Source organism: Heterodontus francisci, chromosome 31 (genome assembly GCF_036365525.1).
Source record: "Heterodontus francisci isolate sHetFra1 chromosome 31, sHetFra1.hap1, whole genome shotgun sequence".
Classification (NCBI taxonomy): domain Eukaryota; kingdom Metazoa; phylum Chordata; class Chondrichthyes; order Heterodontiformes; family Heterodontidae; genus Heterodontus; species Heterodontus francisci.
The window spans coordinates 6,161,573-6,182,500 of NC_090401.1; the positions used below are offsets into that span (position 1 = coordinate 6,161,573).

A 20,928-nucleotide genomic window follows, 5' to 3' on the forward strand; every position below is an offset into this window, starting at 1 on the left:
CTTTATGGGTAGAATTAAGAAATAGTAAAGGATTTAAGACTGTATTGGGAGTTATGTATAGGCCCCCTGGTAGCAGCTGTGAAGTGGTAGATTGTATAAATGCTGAGAGCATGTAATAAAGGTTTTAATGGGGAATTTTAACTTTCATATAAATTAGGATAAGCAGACTTGCTCATGTCAGTAAGGTAGTGAATTTCCTGAGTGTATCTGGGATAGTTTTCTGCACCAATATATCCGAGGACCAACAAGGGGCAGACCATATTAAATTCAGTAATTGAGTGAGGAGCCAGGTTTAGTTAACAGCCTAATGGTTCGTGAATATTTATCAAATAGTGGTCATGATATATTTGAGCTCAACGCAGTGTTTGAAAGGGAGAAACAGAATCGTAGAAAGGTAACAGCACGGAAGGAGGCCATTCGTCCTGTCATGCCCATGTCAGCTGTCTGTAAGAGCTGCTCAGCTAGTCTCACTCCCCTCCATTTTTCCCGTAGCCAATTATTTCTCTTCAGATAATTTTCAAATTCCCTTCTAAAAGCCACGACTGAATCTGCCTCCACCACAGAGTCAGGCAGTGCTTTCCAGATCCGAACCACTTGCTGCATTAAAAACAATTCCTCATGCTGCCTCTGGTCCTTTTGCCAGTCACCTTAAAGCAGTGTCCTTTGGTTGTTAACCCTTCTGCCAATGGGAACAGTTTCTCCTCATCTACTCTGTCCACACCCCTCATGATTTTGAACACATCTATCAAATCTCCTCTCAACCTTCTTTTTTAAGGAGAACAGCCCCAGTTTCACCAATTGATCCTCATAACTGAAGTCTTTAATTCCTGGAACCATTCTTGTAAATCTTTTCTGCACTCTCTCTAACTTGGACAGATCCTTTCTAAAATGTGGTGACCAGAATTGGACGCAATACTTCTGTTGAGGCCAAACCAGTAGTTTAGAAAGGTTCGCCATAACTTGCTTGCTTTTGCACTCTATGCCTTTATAAATCCCAATGATGTCAAATGCAATGAGACAGAGACTGTCCACAGTAAACTGGGGAAATCTGTAAATGGCTAAAATGACAGAAGATCAGTGGAAGGAAAACTAAAGAGGTAAGAGACAACATAAGAAAAAGTATACAAAATTGCAAGATAGCACAGAACAGCGAAGGGTGACAAAACAGATAGTAAGAGCTACGAAAAGGGACTATGAAAAGAAACTTGCAGAGATATCAAAATCAACACAACATTTTAAAAATTACATTTAGAAAAAGAGGGTGGCCAGAAGCGATGTGGACTCCATGAAAATTGTCAATGAAAATAAGGAAATAGTGGGCATGCTGAATGCTTACTTTACATCAGTATTTACAGTAGAGGAAGAGGTCAGAATGCCAGACATCCCAAGGAAACTAATATTGAATCAAGAACAGGGACTCAAAAAAATTAATGTAAGTAAGATAACAGTGATGATGATGCCTAGTTCTTCGCAGACGAAGATCAAGGGAACATTTGGCTCTGTGGGTGCTGGCACACTTTCGGGTGGCTAAACAGTCCAATTCTAAATCTGCAGACTCTTGAGCATTTGGGGCACAGGAAGTCTTGACCTGGGAGCCCAGGCAGAAGCAGCATCCATCTGTTTTTGAAATTTTTCTCCTGCAGCTTCGCGTCTTAAGGACTCAAATCTGCACGTGGCATTCCTGATTTTTGAGCACCAGTTGAGCAGTTTCCTGCTCGCACATCCATTGTTCGATGTCAGCCAAGGAGAGTAACAGTAAGGTAACAACAATGGAAATATTAATGGCACAAACGAGTGAGAAATCCCCAGGACCAAATGGTTATTATCCCAGGATTTTAAAGGAAGTAGATGAGAACTTTGCAAATGCCCTAACTATAATTTTCCAACTTTCTCTCAATTTGGGAACCATTCCTTTCAATTGAAAAATTGTTTAAGTCACTGCACTATTGAAGAACGTTGACAGAGGAAAACCAGAGAATTATAGACCAATTAGCCTAACATCTATTGTTGAGAAATTGCTAGAGTCTGTAATTAAAGATAGAAATTTTCAGCTGATCAGAGAGACCCATTTGTAAAGGTTAGGTCCTGCTGACGAGCCTGATTGAATTTTTGAAGAGGTGACTACAGTAATGGACTGGGTTCTTTATATGAACTTCCAGAGACTTTTGATAAAGCCCCTCATAAGAGACTAAATTTAAAGCTCATGGAATTGAAGGCAAATTATTGATCTGATAAGGAAATTGGCTGACTGGAATGCGACAGAGAGTAGGGATAATGGGCAGGTGCTCTAATTTGGCAGCATGTGGCTATTGCTGTCCCACAAGGATCTGTGTTGAGGCCTCAACTGTCTGTTCTCAACTGTTTCATTAATGGCTTAGATGATGGGATAAAAAGCCACATATCCAAATTTTCTGATGACACAAAAATCGGTAAGATTGTAAGCTGTGTAGATGGAAGTGTAAAATTACAAAAGAGATATTGTTGCCTCACATCCGTTAAAAAGTACCTGGATGAGCACTTGGCACGTCATAACATTCAAGGCTATGGGCCAAGTGCTGGCAAATGGGATGAGGTAGACAGGTCAGGTGTCTTTAATGCCTCTTCTGCACTGTATTCTGTGATTAAGTGCATGGGTAAAACGGTGGCAAATAAATTTCAGTGTAGGCCATTGTGAGGTTGGACTTTGGAGCTAAAAAGGATAGAATAGGGAACTTTCTAAATGGAGAAAAGCTGAAAACAGTGGAGATCCAAAGAGATTTGGGGGTCCAGGTTCATTAGATCATTAAAATTTCATGAACAGGTATAGAGTATTTAAGGAAGTGTCCCCAGAAATAGTAGATGCATTGCTGGTCATTTTTCAAAATTCGATAGACTCTGGAACAGTTCCAGCGGATTGGAGGGTAGCTGCATTCTTGGAGAAGACTCGGAGGGCGGAGTTCCAGACCGGTAAGTATAAAAAACTTACCTCGGGGATTCACGGCCTACATTCTCGGAGAAGACTCGGAGGGCGGAGTTCCAGACCGGTAAGTATGAAAAACTTACCTCGGGGATTCGCGGCCTACATTCTCGGAGAAGACTCGGAGGGCGGAGTTCCAGACCGGTAAGTATAAAAAACTTACCTCGGGGATTCGCGGCCTACATTCTCGGAGAAGACTCGGAGGGCGGAGTTCCAGACCGGTAAGTATGAAACACTTACCTCGGGGATTCGCGGCCTACATTCTCGGAGAAGACTCGGAGGGCGGAGTTCCAGACCGGTAAGTATAAAAAACTTACCTCGGGGATTCGCGGCCTACATTCTCGGAGAAGACTCGGAGGGCGGAGTTCCAGACCGGTAAGTATAAAAAACTTACCTCGGGGATTCGCGGCCTACATTCTCGGAGAAGACTCGGAGGGCGGAGTTCCAGACCGGTAAGTATAAAAAACTTACCTCGGGGATTCGCGGCCTACACTCTCGGAGAAGACTCGGAGGGCGGAGTTCCAGACCGGTAAGTATAAAAAACTTACCTTGGGGATTCGCGGCCTACACTCTCGGAGAAGACTCGGAGGGAGGAGTTCCAGACCGGTAAGTATAAAAAACTTACCTCGGGGATTCGCGGCCTACACTCTCGGAGAAGACTCGGAGGGCGGAGTTCCAGACCGGTAAGTATAAAAAACTTACCTCGGGGATTCGCGGCCTACATTCTCGGAGAAGACTCGGAGGGAGGAGTTCCAGACCGGTAAGTATAAAAAACTTACCTCAGGGATTCGCGGCCTACATTCTCGGAGAAGACTCGGAGGGCGGAGTTCCAGACCGGTAAGTATAAAAAACTTACCTCGGGTAAAAAAAACTGAAAAGTGACGTCACAGGAAAGCTGTGACCTGATTGGCTGGTAGGGAATTTGTACTGAATTTGAAAATAAAACATTGGTAAAAATTGATTAAAACCCTTAATTAACTAATTAATAAGTAGAGTAACTAAACCAGAGGGAGAACGGACAGGGGGCATTCTGAAGGGGCAGGGTGAACAGCCAGAGGTTGTGGTACACATCGGTACCAACGACATAGGCAGGAAGAGTGACGAGGTCCTGCAGGGGGAGTTTAGGGAGTTAGGTAGAAAGTTAAACAGGACCTCTAGGGTTGTAATCTCGGGATTACTCCCTGTGCCACGTGCCAGTGAGGCTAGAAATAGGAAGATAATGCAGCTAAACACATGGCTGAACAGCTAGTGCAGAAGGGAGGGTTTCAGATATCTGGACCATTGGGATCTCTTCAGGGACAGATGGGACCTTTACAAGAAGGGCGGGTTGCATCTAAACTGGAGGGGCACTAATATCCTGGCTGCGAGGTTTGCGAGGGTTTAAACTAGTGTGGCAGGGGGGTGGGAACCAGAGCAGTAGGACAGCAAGTGAAATAAATGAGGGGGAACTAGTAAATAAGGCCAGTCAGACTAAGAGGAAGAGCAGGCAGGGAGATGTTGCGGGACTGGTGATCTGAAGTGCATTTGTTTCAATGCGAGAAGTATAACAGGTAAGGCAGATGAACTTCGAGCTTGGATTAGTACGTGGAGCTATGATGTTGTTATTACAGAGACTTGGTTGAGGGAAGGACAGGATTGGCAGCTAAATGTTCCAGGATTTAGAAGCTTCAGGCGGGATAGAAGGGGATGTAAAAGGGGTGGGGGAGTTGCATTACTGGTTAAGGAGAATATCACAGCTGAACTGCGGGAGGACATCTCGGAGGGGTCATGCAGCGAGGCAATATGGGTGGAGCTCAGGAATAGGAAGGGTGTAGTCACGATGTTGGGGGTTTACTACAGGCCTCCCAACAGCCAGCGGGAGGTAGAGGAGCAGATATGTAGACAGATTTTGGAAAGATGTAAAGGTAACAGGGTTGTAGTGGTGGGTGATTTTAACTTCCCCTATATTGACTGGGACTCACTTAGTGCTAGGGGCTTGGATGGGGCAGAATTTGTAAGGAGCATCCAGGAGGGCTTCTTGAAACAATACGTAGATAGTCCAACTAGGGATGGGGCCGTACTTGACCTGGTATTAGTTTAGTTTAGAGATACAGCACTGAAACAGGCCCTTCGGCCCACCGAGTCTGTGCCGACCATCAACCACCCATTTATACTAATCCTACACTACTTCTGTATTCCTACCACATCCCCACCTGCCCCTATATTTCCCTACCACCTACCTATACTAGTGGCAATTTATAATGGCCAATTAACCGATCAACCAGCAAGTCTTTGGCAAGTGGGAGGAAACCGGAGCACCCGGAGGAAACCCACGCAGACGCAGGGAGAACTTGCAAACTCCACACAGGCAGTACCCAGAATTGAACCCGGGTCGCTGGAGCTGGGAGGCTGCGGTGCTAACCACTGCGCCGCCCTCATATTGGGAAATGAGCCCAGACAGGTGGTCGAAGTTTCAGTCAGGGAGCATTTCGGGAACAGTGACCATGATTCCGTAAGTTTTAAGGTGGATAAGGATAAGAGTAGTCCTCGGGTGAAGGTGCTAAATTGGGGGAAGGCTAATTATAACAATATTAGGCAGGAACTGAAGAATTTAGATTGGGGGCAGCTGTTTGAGGGTAAATCAACATCTGACATGTGGGAGTCTTTCAAACGTCAGCTGATTAGAATCCAGGACCAGCATGTTCCTGTGAGGAAGAAGGATAAGTTTGGCAAGTTTCGGGAACCTTGGATAACGCGGGATATTGTGAGCCTGGTCAAAAAGAAAAAGGAAGCATTCGTAAGGGCTGGAAGGCTGGGAACAGACGAATCCCTTGAGGAATATAAAGACAGTAGGAAGGAACTTAAGCAAGGAGTCGGGAGGGCTAAAAGGGGTTATGAGAAGTCATTGACAAACAGGATTAAGGAAAATCCCAAGGCTTTTTATATGTATATAAAGAGCAAGAGGGTAACCAGGGAAAGGGTTGGTCCACTCAAGGACAGAGAAAGGAATCTCTGTGTGGAGCCAGAGGAAATGGGCGAGGTACTAAATTAGTACTTTGCATCAGTATTCACCAAAGCGAAGGACTTGGTGGATGATGAGTCGAGGGAAGGGAGTGTAGATAGTCTCAGTCATCTCATTATCAAAAAGGAGGAGGTGTTGGGTGTTTTGCAAAGCATTAAGTTATAATGAGAATAATCAGAATACTGAGGGAGGCAAGGGAAGAAATTGCTGGGGCCTTGACAGAAATCTTTGCATCCTCATTGGCTACAGTGAGGTCCCAGAGGACTGGAGAATAGCCAATGTTGTTCCTTTGTTTAAGAAGGGTAGCAAGGATAATCCAGGAAATTATAGGCCGGTGAGCCTTACGTCAGTGGTAGGGAAATTATTAGAGAGGATTTTTCGGGACAGAATTTACTCCCATTTGGAAACAAATGGACTTATTAGCGAGAGGCAGCATGGTTTAGTGAAGGGGAGGTCGTGTCTCACTAATTTGATTTAGTTTTTTGAGGAAGTGACAAAGATGATTGATGAAGGAAGGGTAGTGGATGTTATCTATATGGACTTCAGTAAAGCCTTTGACAAGGTCCCTCATGGCAGACTGATACAAAAGGTGAAGTCACATGGGATCAGAGGGGATCTGGCAAGATGGATACAGAACTGGCTCAGTCATAGAAGACAGAGGGTAGCAGTGGAAGGGTGCTTTTCTGAATGGAGGGATGTGACTAGTGGTGTTCCGCAGGGATCAGTGCTGGGACCTTTGCTGTTTGTAGTAGATATAAATGATTTGGAGGAAAATGTAGCTGGTCTGATTAGTAAGTTTGCGGACGACACAAAGGTTGGTGGAGTTGGGGACAATGATGAGGATTGTCAGAGGATACAGCAGGATATAGACTTGGTTGGAGACTTGGGCGGAGAAATGGCAGATGGAGTTTAATTTGGACAAATGTGAGGTAATGCATTTTGGAAGATCTAATGCAGGTGGGAAGTATACAGTAAATGGCAGAACCCTTAGGAGTATTGACAGGCAGAGAGATCTGGGCGTACAGGTCCACAGGTCACTGAAAGTGGCAACGAAGGTGAATAAGGTAGTCAAGAAGGCATACGGTATGCTTGCCTTCATAGGTCGGGGCATAGAGTATAAAAATAGGAAAGTCATGCTGCAGCTGTACAGAACTTTAGGCCACACTTTGAATATTGGGCGGCAGTGGTTAGCACCGCAGCCTCGCAGCTCCAGTGACCTGGGTTCAATTCTGGGTACTGCCTGTGTGGAGTTTGCAAGTTCTCCCTGTGTCTGCGTGGGTTTCTTCCGGGTGCTCCGGTTTCCTCCCACATGCCAAAGACTTGCAGATAGGTAAATTGGCCATTATAAATTGCCCCATAGTATAGGTAGGTAGTCAGGAAATATAGGGACAGGTGTGGATGTGGTAGGAATATGGAATTAGTGTAGGATTAGTATAAATGGGTGGTTGTTGGTCGGCACAGACTCGGTGGGCCGAAGGGCCTGTTTCAGTGCTGTATCTCTAAATAAATTTTTTTTAAATTGCGTGCAATTCTGGTTGCCACACTACCAGAAGGACGTGGAGGCTTTGGAGAGGGTACAGAAGAGGTTTACCAGGATGTTGCCTGGTCTGGAGGGCATTAGCTATGAGGAGAGGTTGGATAAACTCGGATTGTTTTCACTGGAACGACGGAGCTGGAGGGGCGACATGATAGAGGTTTACAAAGTTATAAGCGGCATGGACAGAGTGGATAGTCAGAAGCTTTTTCCTAGCGTGGAAGAGTCAGTTACTAGGGGACATAGGTTTAAGGTGCGAGGGGCAAATTTAAGAGGGGATGTGCGAGGCAAGTTCTTTACACAGAGGGTGGTGAGTGCCTGGAACTTGTTGCCGGGGGAGGTGGTGGAAGCAGGTACCATAGAGACGTTTAATAGGCATCTTGACAAATACATGAATAGGATGGGAATAGAGGGATACGGACCCCGGAAGTGCAGAAGGTTTTAGTTTAGACAGGCATCAAGATCGGCGCAGGCTTGGAGGGCTGAATGGCCTGTTCCTGTGCTGTATTGTTCTTTGTTCTAATGTAACCCCACTATTTAAAAAAAGGAGGTAGAGAGAAAACAGGGAATTATAGACTGGTTAGCCTGACATCAGTAGTGGGGAAAAAGCTGGAGTCCATCATAAAAGATGTAATAGCAGAGCACTTGGAAAACAATGACAGGATCGGACAAAGTCAACATGGATTTACGAAAGGGAAATCATGCTTGACAAATCTACTGGAATATTTTGAAGATGTAACTAGTAGAATAGATAAGGGAGAACCAGTGGATGTGGTGTATTTGGACTTTCAGAAGCCTTCTATAAGGTTCCACATAAGAGATTAGCATGGAAAATTAAAGCTCATGGGATTGGGTGGAAGGTACTGACATGGATAGAGAACTGGTTGGCAGACAGGAAACAAAGAGTAGGAATAAACAGGTCTTTTTCCGAGTGGCAGGCAGTGACTAGTGGGGTACCGCAGGGACCCCAGCTATTCACAATATCTATCAATGATATAGATGAGGGAATTAAATGTAATATATCCAAGTTTGCAGACGACACAAAGCTGGGTGAGAATGTGAGCTGTGATGAGGATGCAGAGAAGCTCCAGTGTGATTTGGACAGGTTGAGTGAGTGGGTAAATACATGGCAGATGCAGTATAATGTGGATAAATGTGAGGTTATCCACTTTGGTGGCAAAAACAGAAAGGCAGATTATTATCTGAACGGCGAAAGATTGGGAAAGGGGGAGGTGCAACGAGACCTGGGTTTTCTTGTGCACCAGTCGCTGAAAGTAAGCATGCAGCAGGCAGTTAAGAAGGCAAATGGTATGTTGGCCTTCATAGCGAGAGGATTCGAGTACAGGAGCAAGGATGTATTGCTGCAATTATACAAGGCCTTGGTGAAACCACATCTGGAATATTGTGTGCAGTTTTGGTCTCCTTATCTGAGGAAGGATGTTCTTGCTATGGAGGGAGTGCAGCAAAGGTTCACCAGACTGATTCCTGGGATGGCTGTACTGATGTATGAAGAGAGATTGGGTTGATTAGGCTTGTATTCACTAATGTTGAGAAGAATGAGAGGGGATCGCATAGAAACCTACAAAATTCTCACAGGACTGGACAGACTAGATACAGGAAGAATGTTCCCGATGGCAGGGGAGTCCAGGACCAGGGGTCACAGTCTAAGGATAAGGGGTAAGCCATTTAGGACTGAAATGAGGAGAGATTTCTTCACCCAGAGAGTGGTGAACCTGTGGAATTTTCTACCACAGAAAGCAGTTGAGGCCAAATCATTAAATATATTCAAGAAAGAGTTAGAAAGAGTTCTTAGGGCTAATGGGATCAAGGGATAGGGGGAGAAAGCGGGAACAGGGTGCTGAGTTTGGATGATTGTATTGAATGGCGGTGCAGGCTCGAAGGGCCGAATGGCCTACTCCTGCTCCTATTTTTCTATGTTTCTAAATTAATCAGAACGACTCATGAAATGCTGGCCTTGACAGTTAGAGGAATAGAATGCAAGGGGGTAGAAGTCGTGGTCGAGCTATCCAAAGCTCTGCTTAGACCATACCTGGATTATTGTGAGCACTTTTGGTCACCTTACTTTAGAAAGGATAGATTAGCCTTGGAAGGAGTGCAGTGTAGATTTACCAGAATGATACCTGGACTCCAAGGGTTAAGCTGCAAAGAGACATTAAACAAACTAGGGTTGTATTCCATGGAATTTAGAAGGCTGAGGGGTGATTTCATCGAAGTTTTCAAGGTATTAAGGGGAACAAATAGGGTAGATAGAGAAAAACAGTTCCCGCTAGTTGAGGAGTCTAGAACTGGGAGGCATAGTCAAAAATTAGAGCCAGACCTTTCAGGAGTGAAATTAGGAAAAGCTTCTACACACAAAGTGTGGTCAAAGTTTGGAATTCCCTTCAGTAAATGGTAATTGATGTGAGACCAATTATTAATTTTCAAATGATTGATGGATTTTTGTTAACCAGAGGTATTAAAGAATCTGATGCAAAGCTGTGTATATGGAGTTTGGTCGCAGATCAGTTATGATCTCATTGAATAGTGGAACAGGCTCGAGAAACTAAATGGCTTCTCCTTTTGATATTGGCTGTAACTAGATGAGTCCCAACCGCTGATCCTGTGGTATTCCACTGTTTACAGCCTGCCAGTCCAAAATGACCTTTTTATTTCTACCCTCTGTCGTCTCTCTGTTTATGGGTATGGTAACATAGTGGTTATGTTACTCGACCAGTAATCCAATTTAAATCTCACATTGCAGTTGTGGAATTTAAATTTAGTTAAATAAATAAATCTGAAATTAAAAGCGAATATCCGTAATGGTGACCATGTAATTACCAGATTGTCATAAAAATACATCTGGGTCACTAATGTTTTTTGAAAATCCAAATACACGATATCCATTGGTTCCCCTTTATCTACCCTGCTAGTTACACCCTTAAAAACTCTAACAGATTTGTGAAACACTACTTCCCTTTCATAAATCATGTTCACTCTGCTTAACTATATTATGATTTTCTAAGTGCCCTGTCACCCCATCTGTAGCAATAGATTCTAGCATTTTCCTTACTAATGATCTCAGGCTAACTGGCCTATAGTTCCCTGTTTTCGCTCTCCCTCCTTTTTTGAACAGTGGGGTTACGTTTGATACTTTCCAATTCATGGGGACTGTTCTAGAATCTAAGGAATTCTGGAAGATCAAAACCAATGCATCCACCATCTCTGCAGCTACCTCCTGAAAAACCCTAGGATGCAGGTCAAATCCAGGCGATTTGTTGAATTTAAATTCCATTAATTTCTCCATAATATTTATTTTATTAATATCCTTCCAAGTTCCTCCTTTCCAATAGACTGTTATTTCCAGAATGTTTTTTTATGTCTTCTGCCATAAAGACAGATACAAGTATTTGTTTAATGTCTCTGCAATTTTGTTATTCCACATTATACTTTCTCCTGTCTCTGCCTCTAAAGGGCCCACGTTTACTTTCACTAGTCTCTTCCCATTTATATACCTGTAGAAACAGTTAACAATCTGTTTTTATGTCTCTTGCTAGTTTACTCTCATATTCTCTTTTTTCTTTCCTTCACTATTTTTTGGGCTTCCTTTGCTGAATTCTAAAATCTTCCCAATCCTCAGGCTCACTATTCTTTTTTGGCAACATTATAAGCTTTAACTGTTCTTGTTAGCCAGGCTTGGAGCCCTATTCCTGTGGGGTTTTTATTCTTTAAGGGAATGTATGTTTCTTGCAAATTATGTCTTAATTCTTTAAATTCTAACCATTGCTTGCCTCCCTTCATGTCTTTTAATCTAATTTACCATTCTGCGTTAGCCAACTCACACCTCATACCTACATCGTTTGCTTTGTTCAGATTTAAGATCCTAGTTTTGTACTTAATGAAATCACTCTCAAACTCAATACAATATTTTGCCATATTATGATCACTCTTGCCTAGAGTGATAAATATAAGGTTATTATTTAACCCTTTCTCATTGCGCCAAAGATAGACCCAAAGTAGCCAGTTCCCTCGTTGGTCCCTCGACATGCTGAGCTAGAGAACTATCTTGTATACATTCCATGAACTTGTCCTCACACTATTACTGCAAATTTGGTTTGCCCAGTCTATATCAAAATTAAAGTTCCCCATCATTACTGTATTATCCTTATTGTGAGCACCGCTAATTTCCTGATTTATGCTCTGCCCTACACTGTTAGGGGGGGCCTAAAATCAATTCCCATGAATGTTTTCTGCCTTTATTGTTTCTTAGCTCCACCCAAACTGATTCTACATCCTGATTTTCCAAACAAAGATCCTTTCTGTCTACCATCTTTATCACCTGATTGGCAAGTCTCCAGCACTTATTCTTTTTAGCTGAAGTCTTCAGAGAATTCCAAGAATAAAGGTTGATGGTGTTGGTGAAGTCTTGACAAAGTGCCCAGGAATGTTTCCCAATGTGTATCAACAGTCACCCTCGAACGTCCAGCAGCAAGTGAACAGTAAGAGGTGATACACCTTTAAGCAAAATTTGAAATCCTCAGCAATGACGAGTTTACTCTCAATCAGCTGGTCACTGTTAGGAGAAGGCATTAGGTGAAGTGCTAGCCACTAAAATGCTGTGCAGCCTCTTCAATGAGCGCCAGCTCGCAATTTAAGTGGCAATCAGCCCTTAACAATCCTCCAAGATGGCGTCTTGCATTACAAGTGGAATTTGCTGTTTGTAGTATATATAAATGATTTGGAGGAAAATGTAGCTGGTCTGATTAGTAAGTTTGCGGATGACACAAAGGTTGGTGGAGTTGCGGATAGTGATGAGGATTGTCAGAGGATACAGCAGGATATAGATCGGTTGGAGACTTGGGCGGAGAAATGGCAGATGAAGTTTAATCCGGAAAAATGTGAGGTAATGCATTTTGGAAGATCTAATACAGGTGGGAAGTATACAATAAATGGCAGAACCCTTAGGAGTATTGACAGGCAGAGAGATCTGGGTGTACAGGTCCACAGGTCACTGAAAGTGGTAATGCAGGTGGATAAGGTAGTCAAGAAGGCATACGGCATGCTTGCCTTCATCGGTCGAGGCAAAGAGTATAAAAATTGGCAAGTCATGCTGCAGCTGTACAGAACTTTAGTTAGGCCACACTTGGAATACTGCGTGCAATTCTGGTCGCCACACTACCAGAAGGATGTGGAGGCTTTGGAGAGGGTACAGAAGAGGTTTACCAGGATGTTGCCTGGTCTGGAGGGCATTAGCTATGAGGAGAGGTTGGAAAAACTCGGATTGTTTTCACTGGAACGACGGAGGTGGAGGGGCGACATGATAGAGGTTTACAAAGTTATGAGTGGCATGGACAGAGTGGATAGTCAGAAGCTTTTTCCCATGGTGGAAGAGTCAGTTACTGGGGGACATAGGTTTAAGGTGCGAGGGGCAAAGTTTAGAGGGGATGTGCGAGGCAAGTTTTTTTATACAGAGGGTGGTGAGTGCCTGGAACTTGCTGCCAGGGGAGGTGGTGGAAGCAGGTACAATAGTGACGTTTAAGAGGCATCTTGACAAATACATGAATAGGATGGGAATAGAGGGATACGGACCCAGGAAGTGCAGAAGGTTTTAGTTTAGACAGGCATCAAGATGGGCGCAGGCTTGGAGGGCTGAATGGCCTGTTCCTGTGCTGTACTGTTCTTTGTCCTTTAAACCAGAATTTCAGCTGAAGATCCCATTTTGGCCACCTTAGAGACTCATTAATGCTCAAACTATCCAGGGAAAATCATTGTTCCAAGGCTATTTGCAACTTTTTGCTTCTGTCTACACGACTTACTGTGCCATCTAACTTAGTATCGTCAGAAAACTTAGAATACATCAACAATTTGCTCACCTGCTTCTTTCAATACCCTGGGAGTACTATGTCCTCAGGATTTGTTGATCTTTAATTTCATTGGTTTCTCCATTACCATGTTTTTATTTATATTGAAGTTAGTCAGTTCCTGCCCTTGATTTATTTAGCATTTTTCTTGTATCTCATCCTCAACATCCAGTGGTTCTCAAACTATTTTGGTTGAAGGGCCCCTTTTCCAAAAGGATTATTAATCACCGACCTCCATCTAAATTGTAATACTGTATAATATAATAAGAAATTGTTCCATGTAAAGAGTATTTTAATAATGCTTTTAATAAAATATGTTAGCGGGATGGGTGTGCCTGCTTCAAACTGCAGAATCTGTCTATCCTAAACAGGAGCACGGGGAGAGCGGGAGCACGGAGGGAGAGCGGGAACAGGGAGGGAGAGCGGGAGCACACGGGGAGAGTGGGAGCAGGCGGAGAGTGGGAGCACGGGAAGGGCGGGAGCAAGGGGAGAGAAGGAGCAAGGGGAAAGAATCACAGAATTGTTACAGCGCAGAAGGAGGCCATTCTTCCCATCATGTCTGCACCAGCTCTTCAAATGAGCAATTCACCTTGTGCCACGCCCCCTCCTTCTCCCCGTAACCCTGCATATTCTTCTTTTTAATGTAACAGTCTAATTCCCTTTTGAATGCTTCAGTTGAACCTGCCTCCACCACATTCTCAGGCAGTGCATTCTACACCTTAACCACTCGCTGCGTGAAAAAGTTTTTCTTCGTGTCATTTTTGCTTTTTTTTACCAATTACTTTAAACCTGTGCCCACTTGTTCTCAATCCTTTCACGAGTGGGAACAGTTTCTCCCTATCTACTCTGTCCAGATTTTGAATATCTCTATCAAATCACCTCTCAGCCTTCTCCTCAAGGAAAACAGTCCTATCTTCTCCAATTTATCTTCATAACTGAAATTCCTCATCCCTGGAACCATTCTTTTCTGTACTCTCGCCAATGCCTTTACATCTTTCCTCAAGTTCGACGCCCAGAACTGGACACAATACTCCAGCTGAGGCTGAACTAGTGTCTTATATAAGTTCAACATAACTTCCTTGCTCTTGTACTCTATACCCCTGTTAATAAAGCCCAGGATGCTGTATGCTTTATTAACCGGTCTCTAAACCTGTTCTGCCACCTTCAATGACATGCACCCATACACCCAGGTCCCTCTGCTCCTGCACCCCCTTTAGAATTGTACCTTTTATTTTATATTGTCTCTCCATGTTCTTTCTACAAAATGAATCACTTCACATTTCTATGCATTGAACTTCATCTGCCGCCAGTCCACCCATTCCACCAACTTTTCTATATCCTTTTGAAGTTCTACACTATCTTCCTCAAAGTTCACAATGCCTCCAAGTTTTGTATCATCCGCAAACTTTGAAATTGTATGCTGGACACCAAGGTCTAGGTCATTAATATATATCAGGAAAAGCAAGGGTCCCAACACTGACGTTTGGGGAACTCCACAACAAACCTTCCTCCAGCCCAAAAACACATCTTTTAACCACTACTCTTTGTTTCCTGTCACTCATCCAATTCCGAATCCATGTTGCTGCCACTCATGTATTCCACGAGCTATGACTTTGTTCAGAATTCTGTTGTGTGACACTGTATCAAATGCCTTTTGAAAGTCCATGTACACCACATCAACAGCATTGCCCTCATCAACCCTCTCTGTTACCTCTTCCAAAAAACTGCAGTAAGTTAGTTAAACATGATTTTCCCTTAACAAATCCATGTTGGCTTTCTTTAATTGACCTGCATTTGTCCATGTGACTTTTAATTTGTCTCGAATTATTCTTCCTAGAAGTTTCCCCATCACTGAGGTTAAACTGACTGGTCTGTAGTTGCTGGGCTTATCTTTATTTCCTTTTTTGAACAAGAGTGTAACAATTCTCCAGTCCTCTGGCACCACCCCTGAGTCGAAGGAAGACTGAAAAATTTAGTTTAGTTTAGTTTAATTTAGAGATACAGCACTGAAACAGGCCCTTCCGCCCACCGAGTCTGTGCCAACCATCAACCACCCATTTATACTAATCCTACACTAATTCCATATTCCTACCAGTGATGCCATTGATTCTCTAGCCAGCGGAAAAGCCCCTGGGAAGGACAGCATTACCCCTGAAATAATCAAGAGTGCCAAGCCTGCTATACTCTCAGCACTACATGAACTGCTATGCCTGTGCTGGGACGAGGGAGCAGTACCCCAGGACATGCGCGATGCCAATATCATCACCCTCTATAAAAACAAAGGTGACCGAGGTGACTGCAACAACTGCCGTGGAATCTCCCTGCTCAGCATAGTGGGGAAAGTCTTTGCTCGAGTCGCTCTGAACAGGCTCCAGAAGCTGGCCGAGCGCGTCTACCCTGAGGCACAGTGTGGCTTTCGTGCAGAGAGATCGACTATTGACATGCTGTTCTCCCTTCCTCAGATACAGGAGAAATGCCGTGAACAACAGATGCCCCTCTACATTGCTTTCATTGATCTCACCAAAGCCTTTGACCTCGTCAGCAGACGTGGTCTCTTCAGACTACTAGAAAAGATCGGATGTCCACCAAAGCTACTAAGTATCATCACCTCATTCCATGACAATATGAAAGGCACAATTCAACATGGTGGCTCCTCATCAGAGCCCTTTCCTATCCTGAGTGGTGTGAAACAGGGCTGTGTTCTCGCACCCACACTTTTTGGGATTTTCTTCTCCCTGCTGCTTTCACATGCGTTCAAATCCTCTGAAGAAGGAATTTTCCTCCACACAAGATCAGGGGGCAGGTTGTTCAACCTTGCCCGTCTAAGAGCGAAGTCCAAAGTACGGAAAGTCCTCATCAGAGAACTCCTCTTTGCTGACGATGCTGCTTTAACATCTCACACTGAAGAGTGCCTGCAGAGTCTCATCGACAGGTTTGCGTCTGCCTGCAATGAATTTGGCCTAACCATCAGCCTCAAGAAAACGAACATCATGGGGCAGGACGTCAGAAATGCTCCATCCATCAATATTGGCGACCACGCTCTGGAAGTGGTTCAAGAGTTCACCTACCTAGGCTCAACTATCACCAGTAACCTGTCTCTAGATGCAGAAATCAACAAGCGCATGGGAAAGGCTTCCACTGCTATGTCCAGACTGGCCAAGAGAGTGTGGGAAAATGGCGCACTGACACGGAACACAAAAGTGCGAGTGTATCAGGCCTGTGTCCTCAGTACCTTGCTCTATGGCAGCGAGGCCTGGACAACGTATGCCAGCCAAGAGCGACGTCTCAATTCATTCCATCTTCGCTGCCTTCGGAGAATACTTGGCATCAGGTGGCAGGACTATATCTCCAACACAGAAGTCCTTGAAGCGGCCAACACTCCCAGCTTATACACACTACTGAGTCAGCGGCGCTTGAGATGGCTTGGCCATGTGAGCCGCATGGAAGATGGCAGGATCCCCAAAGACACATTGTACAGCGAGCTCGCCACTGGTATCAGACCCACCGGCCGTCCATGTCTCCGCTATAAAGACGTCTGCAAACGCGACATGAAATCATTGATCACAAGTCGTGGGAGTCAGTTGCCAGCATTCGCCAGAGCTGGCGGGCAGCCATAAAGACAGGGCTAGTAATTGGCAGGAAAAAAGACAGAGGCGCAAGGGGAGAGCCAACTGTGCAACAGCCCCGACAAACAAATTTCTCTGCAGCACCTGTGGAAGAGCCTGTCACTCCAGAATTGGCCTTTATAGCCACTCCAGGCGCTGCTTCACAAACCACTGACCACCTCCAGGCGCGTATCCATTGTCTCTCGAGATAAGGAGGCCCAAAAGAAAGAAAGAAACACTAATTCCATATTCCTACCACATCCCCACCTGTCCCTATATTTCCCTACCACCTACCTATACTAGGGGCAATTTATAATGGCCAATTAATCTATCAACCTGCAAGTCTTTGGCATGTGGGAGGAAACCGGAGCACCCGGAGGAAACCCACGCAGACACAGGGAGAAATTGCAAACTCCACACAGGCAGTACCCAGAATTGAACCCGGGTCGCTGGAGCTGTGAGGCTGCGGTGCTAACCACTGCGCCACTGTGCCGCCCTTATCGCCAGTGCCTCTGCAATTTCCACTCTCACTTCCCTCAGTATCCTTGAAGTATCTCATCCGGCCCTGGTACAGACAGCCTATCCAATACCTCCTCCTTATCAATTTTAAACCCTTCCGGTGTCTGAATTACCTCCTCTTTCACCGTTGCCTGGGTTGCATCTTCTTCCTTGGTCCAGACAGATGCAAATTATTCATTTAATACCTCAGTTATGCCCTCTGCCTCCATGATGCGATTAGGCAAGATTTAGGATGCGTAGGATGGGGAAGGAAACTGCAGGGGATGGGCACAATCGAAATGTGGAGCTTATTCAAGGAGCAGCTACTGCGTGTCCTTGATAAGTATGTACCTGTCAGGCAGGGAGGAAGTTGTCGAGCGAGGGAGCCGTGGTTTACTAAAGAAGTTGAAGCACTTGTCAAGAGGAAGAAGAAGGCTTATGTTCGGATGAGACGTGAAGGCTCAGTTAGGGCGCTTGAGAGTTACAAGCTAGCCAGGAAGGATCGAAAGGGAGAGATAAGAAGAGCAAGGAGAGGACACGAGAAGTCATTGGCGGATAGGATCAAAGAAAACCCTAAGGCTTTCTATAGGTATATCAGGAATAAAAGAATGACTAGAGATAGGTTAGGGCCAATCAAGGATAGTAGTGGGAAGTTGTGTGTGGAATCAGAGGAGGTAGGGGAAGTGTTAAATGAATATTTTTCGTCAGTATTTACAGTGGAGAAAGAAAATGTTGTCGAGGAGAATACTGAGATACAGACTACTAGGCTCGATGGGATTGAGGTTCACAAGGAGGAGGTGTTAGCAATTTTGGAAAGAGTGAAAATAGATAACTCCCCTGGGCCAGATGGGATTTATCCTAGGATTCTCTGGGAAGCCAGGGAGGAGATTGCAGAGCCTTTGTCCTTGATTTTTATGTCATCATTGTCGACAGGAATAGTGCCGGAAGACTGGAGGATAGCAAATGTTGTCCCCTTGTTCAAGAAGGGGAGTAGAGACAGCCCTGGTAATTATAGACCTGTGAGCCTTACTTCGGTTGTGGGTAAAATGTTGGTAAAGGTTATAAGAGATAGGATTTATAATCATCTTGAAAAGAATAAGTTAATTAGAGATAGTCAGCACGGTTTTGTGACGGGTAGGTCGTGCCTCACAAACCTTATTGAGTTTTTCGAGAAGGTGACCAAACAGATGGATGAGGGTAAAGCCGTGGATGTGGTCTATATGGATTTCAGTAAGGCGTTTGATAAAGTTCCCCACGGTAGGCTATTGCAGAAAATACAGAAGTATGGGATTGAAGGTGAATTAGTGCTTTGGATCAGAAATTGGCTAGCTGAAAGAAGACAGAGGGTGGTGGTTGATGGTAAATGTTCATCCTGGAGTTTAGTTACTAGTGGTGTACCGCAAGGATCTGTTTTGGGGCCACTGCTGTTTGTCATTTTTATAAATGACCTGGATGAGGGTGTAGAAGGGTGGGTTAGTAAATTTGCGGATGACACGAAGGTCGGTGGAGTTGTGGATAGTGCCGAAGGATGTTGTAGGGTACAGAGGGACATAGATAGGCTGCAGAGCTGGGCTGAGAAATGGCAAATGGAGTTTAATGCGGAAAAGTGTGAGGTGATTCACTTCGGAAGGAGTAACAGGATTGCAGAATACTGGGCTAATGGGAAAATTCTTGGTAGTGTAGATGAGCAGAGAGATCTTGGTGTCCAGGTACATAAATCCCTGAAAGTTGCCACCCAGGTTAATAGAGCTGTTAAGAAGGCATATGGTTAGCTTTTATTAGTAGGGGGATCGAGTTTAGGAGCCACGAGGTCATGCTGCAGCTGTACAGAACTCTGGTGCGGCCGCACCTGGAGTATTGCGTGCAGTTCTGGTCACCGCATTATAGGAAGGATGTGGAAGCTTTGGAAAAGGTGCAGAGGAGATTTACTAGGATGTTGCCTGGTATGGAGGGAAGGTCTTACGAGGAAAGGCTGAGGGACTTGAGGTTGTTTTCGTTAGAGAGAAGGAGGAGAAGAGGTGACTTAATAGAGACATATAAGATAATCAGAGGGTTGGACAGGGTGGATAGTGAGAGCCTTTTTCCTCGGATGGTGATGGCAAACACGAGGGGACATAGCTTTAAGTTGAGGGGTGATAGATATAGGACAGATGTCAGAGGTAGTTTCTTTACACAGAGAGTAGTAGGGGCGTGGAACGCCCTGCCTGCAACAGTAGTAGACTCGCCAACTTTAAGGGCATTTAAGTGGTCATTGGATAGACATATGGATGAAAATGGAATAGTGTAGGTCAGATGGTTTCACAGGTCGGCGCAACATCGAGGGCTAAAGGGCCTGTACTGCGCTGTAATGTTCTATGTTCTATGTGCAAATCCCCTTTTGGTCCCTAATCAGCCCCACTCCTCCTTTTACACCCTTTTAATAATCATATGTCTGTAGAAAACTTTGGGATTCCCTTTTACGTTAACTGCCAATCTCTTTTGATGCTCTCTCTTTGCTTCTTTTATTTGCTTTTTCACTTCCCTTCTGAACTTTCTATATTCAGCCTGGTTTTCAATAGTATTTTCTACATGGCAACTGTCATAAGCACAATTTTTCTTTTTTATCTTAATCTCTATCTCTTTTGTCATCCAGGGAGCTCTGGATGTGTTTGCCCTATTTTCCCTTCGAGGGAACATCCCTTGATTGTGCCCGAACTATCTCTTCTTTGAATGTAGCCCATTGTTCAGCTATCGTTTCTCCTGCCAACCTTTGACTCCAATTTATTCGTCCCAGATCTGTTCTTACCCCATTGAAGTTGGCTTTTCCTCCAGTTAGTTATTCTCCCTGAACGGGAGAGCGGGAGCACGGGGAGGGGGCGCGGGAGCACGGGGAGGGCGGATGGGAGCACGGGGAGGGTGGCAGCACAGGGAGAATAGAAGCACACTTCCAGCCAAAACTCATACGTTTACTGTGGACAATGGCACTTACACATAATTTTACTGACTGCCAGGAAAGTCTGTATAGACCCACAGGGGTCAGAAACTCCAGTTTGAGAAACACTGCACTACCTCGAAGATCAATGCAAAGTAATTATTTGTTAAGTATGTAATTTCCTGAATTCCAATTACAATAGCAATTGAATAATTGGCTTCTCCCCTCCATAGCTCTGTAACATCCTCCAGTCCTTCGAGATATCTATGCCTCTCTAGTCCTGTCTCTTGAACATCCCTGATTTTAATGACTCCACCATTGGCAGCCATACCTTCAGCTGCCTGGGCCCTGAGCTCTGGAGTTCCCTCCCTAAACCTCTCCACTCTCTTCCTCCTTTTCCTTCTTAAAGACCCTCATTAAAACTTCTTTGAGCAAAGTTCTGGTCACCTGTCCTAATATTTCCCTATGTCGCTCAGTGAGACACCTTACTACATGTAGGGTGTGTTATGAAGGTATGATGTTGTTTGTTTGTGTTTAGGCTGTGGAGGTTGTCAACGAGCAGTTG

General features: G+C 44.5%; 1 protein-coding gene across 1 annotated transcript in view; it reads left to right on the top strand.

The window, feature by feature from the left end:
• Positions 1 to 20,928, top strand: part of LOC137346933 (cytosolic 5'-nucleotidase 1A-like) — a 163,383-nt gene that overhangs the window by 51,475 nt on the left and 90,980 nt on the right. The window contains exon 6 of the mRNA XM_068010888.1: positions 20,902 to 20,928. This exon is cut by the window's right edge and continues 103 nt beyond it. Coding sequence (XP_067866989.1) covers positions 20,902 to 20,928 — 27 coding nt within the window. The remainder of the gene's footprint in view (positions 1 to 20,901) is intronic.